The 9001-nt window shown below is 49.8% G+C and overlaps 1 protein-coding gene across 4 annotated transcripts in view; it reads right to left on the bottom strand.

Moving 5' to 3' along the window:
- Nucleotides 1-9001, bottom strand: part of MAP4K5 (mitogen-activated protein kinase kinase kinase kinase 5) — a 159601-nt gene that overhangs the window by 66952 nt on the left and 83648 nt on the right. For all 4 annotated transcript variants that reach the window (XM_015425604.1, XM_015425605.1, XM_015425606.1 and 1 more), the window contains 2 exons: nucleotides 7440-7571; nucleotides 7252-7314 (listed from right to left, as the gene is read on the bottom strand). In XM_015425604.1, the coding sequence (XP_015281090.1) occupies nucleotides 7252-7314; nucleotides 7440-7571 (195 nt within the window). The remainder of the gene's footprint in view (nucleotides 1-7251; nucleotides 7315-7439; nucleotides 7572-9001) is intronic.

The raw sequence follows: 9001 nt of genomic DNA, 5'->3' as shown, positions 1-9001 counted from the left end.
GAGGCTTCATTTGTATTTCTGCATTTCTTTTCCTTGCCCAGTGGTTAAACTTTGGAACAATTGATTTCTGGTCTTTATTCCATATTTTGTATATGTAGGATTGTATGTATTTTTGCACATCAGCCAATATGTTCTGTATGTATTAGACCTCTGAGGAAGGCCAGTAAAGGTGGAAACGCGTTAGGTCTATCTTATTAGGTCTATCTTATTAGCCCTTGTATGTTTTTATAGTTTTATATGAGGTATGAACTCCTGCCAACCTAGCAGTTCGAAAGCAAGAAATTGCAAGTAGATAAATAGGTACCACTTTGGTGGGAAGGTAACAGCGTTCCGTGCGCCTTGGTGTTTAGTCATGCCGGCCACATGACCACGGAAACGTCTTCGGACAGCGCTGGCTCTTCGGCTTTGAAACGGAGGTGAGCACCGCAACCCTAGAGTCGGATTCGACTGGCTTTCGAGCAAGGGAACCTTTACCTTTACCTTTATGAGGTATGAATGGGCCCTTGTTTGTTATTTTAATTTATGTTGAATAAACACACATATATATATTTGTATATTTTATTATTAGATTTTTAGAGTTCGCCATTTTCTACTCCTGACTAACCTTGAGAGTCCCACCAGATACATTGGCGCTTCTTGACTGTGTAAGGAAGAAAGGAGAGCTGGAAACTGGGCGGGTTGGGTGGGATTTTTTTGCCATAAATCGCCAGGGCAGGGGCATCCAATCCCACATGCTCATGGGCTAGAGGACATCACCCTGGCAATTAAACAAAAGGCGAGGGAGGAGGAGCGAGTTCACAGGAGGACAGATTCCCACCATACCGCAATAAATCCGTCCAGTTTGGCCGGGTGAGACCATCGGAAAAGAATTTATGAGAAAACAGAACTGTGCAGGGACCACGGTGGAAAAGTAAGCGTTGGGAACTTCCGAGCGCTGGTTTTGTTCTTTTCTGGATTAGAAATTTAGCATCCAGACACACCCTGGATCAGCTGAGAGGGGCAAAAGGCAAACATCTTCCTTCAAGCTGTGGGACTCACCGTGTTAATATTATTTCTTTAGAACATTTTTACGTGGCCGTTCCACCCAATCAGGGTCCCTAAAGTAGCCATTAAAACATCCAAACAACTGGAAATGACACTTAGGGTGCGTTCAGATGGCGTGGCAGAGCGGTTTAAACTCCTCCGGTTCCAACTGGACTCATTTGATCCGGGGACACACGTACCTGTCTCACTGCGCAGCACATCGCTCCCGGGCATCCACACTGTCCACAAACCTCAGGCGCACAGCGGCGGGTTTTTTAATAATTGAGATTCTCGTGCATACGCAGAACACCGTATCCCGAAAAGCATGCCCTGAAGCGAAGCCCTTTAAACTTGAACACCGAAACTGGCCTCCGTGAGGTCCCGGACTCATCTAAAGCCTTAAACTAGGCACCGGGTTTTTCCCCGTTTTATTAACGTCGGGGTGAAGCTTCGCCCAAGCGCATATCGCCAAGGCTAAAAATAAAATGGAGGATGAAAAGCAGAAGCCTCGGGCTTCCAGCGGAAGTGGCTCTACACCGGCAGAGGCACGATCACACGGCAGGAAGTTGCAGCTACAACCGGAGCACCAGGAAAACACTACTTGGGGACCTGGTAGCAGAATACTCTGGTTTAAAGGGGGTTTGCAACGGTTGGCAACAGCTAGGGACAAGGGGCAGATGTTGTGCATGTGATCACGCGTAAGTAACCGGCATGTATACCAGCTCAAATGGCCCGTCTGAACGCACCCTTAAAATGCAAGATCAAAGTGGACAGCCGTGTTGGTCTGAAACAACAGAACAAAGTTGGAGTCCAGTGGGGCACCTTTACGACCAACAAAGGCTTATTCAAGGGGTGAGCTTTTGTGGGCACCCACACTTCATCAGACGATGAAATGGAATGACAGATCGTATTTGTATATATAGGGGGGGGTGGCTTGTTCAATTAAATTAAAGGTAAAGGTAAAGGTTCCCTTGCTGGAAAGCCAGTCGAATCCGACTCTAGGGTTGCGGTGCTCATCTCCGTTTCAAAGCCGAAGAGCCAGCGCTGTCCGAAGACGTTTCCGTGGTCATGTGGTTGGCATGACTAAACACCAAGGCGCACGGAACGCTGTTACCTTCCCACTGAAGTGGTACCTATTTATCTACCTGCAATTCCTTGCTTTCGAACTGCTAGGTTGGCAGGAGCTGGAACTAGAGACGGGAGCTCACTCCGTCACGCGGCACCCGGGTCTCAAACTGCTGAACTACCGACCTTCCACAGCCTGCAGTTCAGCATCTTAACCACTTGAGCCACCGCAGCTCCCCCATTTAGCATGCTAAATGAAGACATTTTTAAGCAGATAAAAAGAATGACAAGCTTGGTTTCTAGTTATCATCTGTTTGTGTTGGGGGGGGGGACGACATAGGTAATAAATATGCCAGAACTGGAGACTGATGTGCCCTGAATTGTGAGGATCCAGCCATTAGATCCCATCCATCTCCTTTGTAGCATGGGGGCAAACTTTAAAGCATCTGGGCTGCGTAGAGTATTTTTCTTGTCTCAGATCTATAAAAACACACCAGCAAACAACACCGGGACGCTGGCTAAACGAAATGGGGAAAAGTCTTCGGGATAGAGGCCGATGGACAGATCTCTCCGGGGAGGGAGTTCCGAAATGCTGATGCCGTGACTGAGAAAGTCATGCCACCCTTCCAGGCGGGAGCAAAGAACGCAGGTCCTCCAAAGATTACTGGAGCAAACGGGTAGGTTCATAAGGCGGCCCTTAATGTGGCTTCCGAGCTTCAGTTTGCCCAGTAAACTGTGGGCGACAGTGAGGCCGCCGTTCTTATCAGCCGTGCTGTGGGTGCAGTCAAAGAGGGTGATGTCACTGTGCTCTGATTGGCAAGAAGAGGGGTGGGCGGGCAGGTGGCCAGTGCAGCAAAGGTCCTGCGTGGCTCCGGCAATGTTCCCTCTAAGCTGTGGAGTCTTGTGAGCAAAAATTCTACTTTGTGAGCTATGGGCATTAAAGTGGTGAGCGGGCCATTTGGCTGCTACATAAATTAGTTTGCTCTGGAGCCATCTTTCCTGAGCTGAGACAAAAACGTGTGAGCCGGAGGCTAAAAAACTGTGAGCTAGCTCACACTAACTCAGCTTAGAGGGAACATTGGCGCAGAGTGGTGAATACAGCCAACCCGGTGGGTGAATTTTTCAGGGACACTCAGTAGAGTGTTGGACTAGGATCTGGGAGCCCCAGGTTCGAAGCTCTACTCTGCCCAGGAAGCTGGCTGGGTGACCTTGGGCCAGTCACATGCTCTCGGCCTAGCCTACCTCACAGGGTTGTTGTGAGGATAAAATGGGGGAGAGGAGAGTGATGTAAGCTGCTTTGGGTCCCTACTGGGGAGAAAGATGGGGGTATAAATGAAGTAGATGGATAAGTAAATAAATAAAATGCACAGCCTGGGCGTTGCTGTCATCTGATTTTTAAAAAAACACAACAACTAAGGAATCTTAGCTGTTTCTTTCCTGCTCTTGCACTAGCTGAGTCGTACCTTCAGGGGTCGTTTCGTAGAAAAAGAGCTAGGGGAACTCATTAGCATAACTCATTAGCATATGCCACACCCCCTGACATCACCGGAAGTGTGTCATGAGGTCACACCCCCTGGCATCACCAGACATGTGTCATAAGGCCACACCCCCTGCCATCACCGGAAGTGTGTCATAAGGCCACACCCACCACTCAGTCTTAGTCTTAAAGGTTAGTCTTAAAGGTGCTATTTGTTAGTCTTAAAGGTGCTATTTGAACTCTTGGACTATTCTGCAGCAACAGACTAACACAGCGACCTCGGGGAAGCTCCTGGATGGGGCTGGGAGTCCTTGCGGAGGCCACGTGGAGTGGCCTTGGCCAGGCAGAGGGGGAGGATGCCAACTTACCCTCCTGCTTCTTCCTCCTTCTGCAACAGAATGAGGCTGGAAGAAGGGGGCGGCTGGAAGAAGGGGCGGGGCTTCGTCGTGTGCCCCGCCCGCCTGCACCTCACTCGGGGGAACTGCGATCCCCCGCGATCCTCCCCGAAATGACCTCTGCGTACCTTCACAGGTCACAGCGACCATAAAGGGTCTTTTCTGTGTATTTAGAAAAGTGCTATTCCACCTGTCAAGAGACCTGCAATGGACAGCGCACAAATCAGCGTTCCCTCTAAGCTGAGTTAGTGTGAGCTAGCTCACAGTTTTTTAGCCTTCGGCTCACACACATTTCTGCCTCTGCTCAGGAAGGGATGGGGCTCCAGGGCAAACTGATTGATGCAGTAACCAAATCGCTGGCTCACGACTTGAATGCCAGTAACTCACAAAGCAGCATTTTTGCACACAAGACTCCACAGCTTAGAGGGTGCATTGCTCACAATGTAAATAAAATCATAAAGCCCAAAAATGATCGATAATGAGCAAGCAGGGGGCATTCTAAAAAATGTAACAAAATTCAGCCGCGCTTGGGCTGATCTTGTCAGGTCTCGGAAGCTAAGCAGGGTCAGTCCTGGCTAGTATTTGGATGGGAGTCCTCCAAGGAATACCAGGGTCATGACAGGCAGGCGGGCAGTTGAAAACCACCCCTGACATCTCTTGCCTTGAAAACTCTACAGGGTCGCCATAAGTCAGTTGTGACCAGTGTTCCAAGCTGAGTTAGTGTGAGCTAGCCCACAGTTCTTTAGCCTCCAGCTCACACATTTTTGTCTTCGCTCGGGAAGGAGGGGCTCCAGAGCAAACTGATTTATGCCGTATCCAAATGCCTTGCTCACAACTTTAATGCCAGTGGCTCACAAAGTAGAATTTTTGCTCACAAGACTCCACAGCTTAGAGGGAACATTGGTTGTGACCTTTTTTTGGTATATTTTTTGTATTTTTTATATGTGCGTGTGTGTGTGCGCACGTGCACGCACGCACCTGGAAGTCATGGCGACCTCTGGTGATTGACCCCTACTGGGGGCCTGGAGGATATTCTGAGAGGTGGCAGAATACAGCCTGCCCCCGCCTCCCGACTGCTGCCTTTCCAAGGAGGTCTCCCTTCCAAGTACTTGACGGAGTCGACCCTGCTTAGCCGCCGAAATCTGATGAGATCGGGCTTGCCTGGGCTATCCAGGTCAGGGCAAGTCAGCTGTGATCTGATGTCCAGAAAAGAGTTGTCAGGTTGGAAGCACACCATAAAAAGAGCTAGCAGAACACCAGGCAGTCGCAGATGGATAATTTCCATGCTCAAAAAAGCTTTGAGCTTATTGTTAATGAACCGGAAAAGCAACTTCAATAACTTTTCACCCTCTACGGGCTATTAACACAAGCTGATGAGAAACTGTTCATTTATAAAACAAGATGGGGGGAAAGGTTTTATTGATGAATATTCCAAAACACAAATGACTCGTTCTGCATGAAGACACTTAGAAAGAATGTTCTTTAAATATAAGAGACACTATACTGAAAATAATGTGTAGGTGGTTTGTAACACCAGACAGGATTGCAAAAATAGGAAAATATCATCTCCAAAGAATTCTGGACATAAAAGAGCCAGTCTGGTGTAGTGGTTAAGTGCGCGGACTCTAATCTGGGAGAACCGGGTTTGATTCCCCACTCCTCCACTTGCACCTGCAGGATGACCTTGGGCAAGCCATAGTTCTAATAAGAGCTGTTCTTGAAAAAGAGCAGTTTCTGTCAAGACCTCTCTCAGCCCCATCTACCTTACAGGGTGTCTGTTGTGGGGAGGGGAAGGGAAAAGGAGTTTGTAAGCTGCTCTGAGACACCTTTGTGTAGTGAAGGGCGGGGTATAAATCCAATCTCTTCTTCTTCTTCTTCTTCTTCTTCTAAAGGTAAAAAAGACTCTCTCTTTCATATATGGTGGTCATGTCCAGTAGCAAAAATATGCTGGTAGGATGTTTTGAAGTTATTAAAAGACATTTCAAAAGAGAAACTACCACACGATTCTAAATGCGGCCCTTTTAGGCTGACCACTAAACAGCTGAAACCAAAAGTGAGAACGTCAGTTTAAAACTTTTTTAGAGGCAGTCAGAATGACAGCACAGTATTAGAAAAAAGACAAACTCCACAAACCAATAATTTGGAAATGTAAAGCCTGATTCGTTTTGCTGATGAACAAGATAATGGCAATTAAACAGACGCGGGAGGGAAAAAGAAACATGGGAAAAGATTTTATTAGGATCTGGCAGCCATTCATGACATACTGGAATATATCTAAGCCAGAGGGAAATCTGGAGAAGGAAATTCTGAAGGGTATATGATCAGAGTACGTTATGCATTGCTGAAGTTGAAGTGGTTTAATTATATAAATGTCCATACTGCTAGAATCATAGAATCCTAGAGCTGGAAGGGATCTCCAGGGTCATCTACTCCAAGCCCCTGCACAATGCAGGAAATTCACGAATACCACTCCCCCCCCCCAACCCAATGACCCCTGTTCCATGCCCAGAAGACAACCAAAAAACCTCCAGGATCTCCAGCCAAACTGGCCTGGAGAAAAATCGCTTCCTGAACCCAAAGTGGCGATCAGCATTTCCCTGGGCATGTAAGAAAGGGCCACGAGAACCAAGCACGGAGGCAACCCTTCCTGCCCCTCCCTCTCCTGATCTGCCTGAGTTCACAGAAACAGCACGGCTGTCAGATGACCATCTAGCCTCTGCTTGGAAACTTCCAAAGAAGGAGAGCCCACCACCTCCCAAGGAAGCCCGTTCCACTGAGCGCTCTAACTGCTATATTATATGTAAGAGTAAAAAGGTAAAGGTTTCCCTTGCCCGAAAGCCACTCGAATCCAACTCTAGGGTTGCGGTGCTCATCTCCGTTTCCAAGCCGAAGAGCCATCGCTGTCCGAAGACGTTTCCGTGGCCATGTGGCCGGCATGACTAGACGCCGAGGCCCACGGAACGGTTACCTTCCCACCGAAGCAGTACCTATTTATTGGAATTTCTTGCTTTCGAACGGCTAGGCTGGCAGTAGCTGGGGCCAGAGACGGGAGCTCACTCCGCCATGCAGCACTCGGGTCTTGAACCGCTGAACTACAGACCTTCCGGCCTGCAGTTCAGCGTCTTAACCACTTGAGCCACCGCAGCTCCAATGCAAGAGTAAAAACTGAGAATAAAGGGTTAGGAAATAACTAACGACAGGATTTTTTTAAAAACACAGTCTCAACATTTGGACGGAGCCAGCAAGGCCTCCTCAAGCACACTGTAGAAAGAAGGAAAGCCACAGACTTACCATTTTGTTTTCTCCTTTAGCTTTGGCGGCTGGAAGTTGCTTTTGGACATGAGAAAGAGGGCCCTGAAATGGAAGGAAACAGCCCATCAGTTCATAAGGCAGAGGGGGGGCTTCTCTATAACCCCAGACTCAGATCCGATTCTGCCGCCCCAAAGGGAGGGTTGAGGGGCACTCCTCTGCCCACCGACCTCATTGGGTGAAGGTCGAACATGGGGGGCTGCAGCTCCGCCAGCTCGATGGCCGTGATGCCCACGGCCCAGATGTCGCACAGCTGGTTGTAGCCACCATTCTTCTCGACGGCAGCCACCTCCGGAGCCATCCTGAAAGGGAGAGGAGGTCGTCACCCGATGGTAGCGGTTGCTAGGCCCTTCCACTCCTCCGCCCCACGAGTCTGTTCTCAGTGCCCACGAAACTAAACCCGGCACATCCAGTTTCTGATCCAATCTGCCTTGACTGGACTGGATTGTAGGGACCACCAACTCCAGTTCGGTGTAAACCTGAAGTAAAGCGTGGGGACTCTAATCTGGGAGGACCGGGTTGGATTCCCTACTTCTCCTCCCCGTGCAGCGGCTGGTGTGACCTTGGGTCAGTCACAAGTTCTCTCAGAGCTGTTCTCTTGAGAGCAGTCCTCGAGAGCGCTCTCTCAGTCCCACCTACCTCCCAGGGTGTCTGTATGTGGGGAAGGGAAAGGAGACTGTAAGAGCCAGTTTGGCATAGTGGTTAAGAACGTGGGGACTCTAATCTGGGAGAACCGGGTTTGATGCCCCACTCCTCCTCCACATGCAGCGGCTGGTGTGACCTTGGGTCAGTCACAACTTCTCTCAGAGCTGCCCTCTGAAGGGCAGTCTTCGAAAGAGCTCTCTCAGCCCCTCCTACCTCCCAGGGTGCCTGTTTTGGGGAGGGGGAGGGAAAGGAGATGGTGAGCCGCTCTGAGGCTCCTTCTGGCAGTGAAGGGCGGGGTAGACATCCAATCTCTTCTTCTCTTCCCTCATGAACCCGCCTGACCATTACGGTCATCTCCCGAGGCCCTGCTTCGGGTACCCTGACGTCTGAGATTAGGAAGCTGGCCACCCAGGAGAGGGCCTTCTTGGTGACCCTGGAAAACCCCCCCCCCCCCCCGGGAGATGTGTCTGTCCCCCTCTGCTGCCATCTTCTGCCCGTGGGTGAAGACTTTCTTTGTTTGGCACGCCCTCAGGGATCCCTCTGTCTTAACCAATGTTTTTGAACTCTGTTTCATAATTGTTTTAAGGACGTGCTGGTCTTCAGGCATGTTGGCCTCTGGAGGCCTTCAGATTCAAAGCCCTGTATGGTTTGGGACCAACACCCCTGAAGGATGAGCTAATCCCTCCTGAACCCACCACGACCACGACGGTCACGTTCGGAGGCTCTGCTTTGGGTGCCCTCCGCCTTCTGAGGTTGGTGGGCGGAAACCCAGGAGAAGGGCCTGCTCGGTTGCGGCACCGAAGCTCTGGAACTCTCTTCCTGTGGAAATCTGTCCGTCCCCTTCTGCTGCCGTCTTCCACCAGCAAGTGAAGAGGGGTTTTTGTTTTGTTTTGTTTGGCATCCCCTTAACAATCAAGTACAAGCATGGACAGCTTCAAGAGGGAATTAGATAAGGATATGGAGCAGAGGTCCATCAGTAGCTATTAGCCACAAGGTGTAGATAGGAACTCTCGGTCAGGGGCAAGTGATGCTGTATATTCTTGGTGCTTGGGGGGGGGGGGGGAGCGCACGGGGGGGGACGTTGTGG

This window comes from Gekko japonicus, unplaced genomic scaffold (assembly GCF_001447785.1).
Source record: "Gekko japonicus isolate JY-2015 unplaced genomic scaffold, Gekko_japonicus_V1.1 scaffold961, whole genome shotgun sequence".
NCBI lineage: Eukaryota > Metazoa > Chordata > Lepidosauria > Squamata > Gekkonidae > Gekko > Gekko japonicus.
This window is presented reverse-complemented; position numbering and strand designations above follow the sequence as displayed.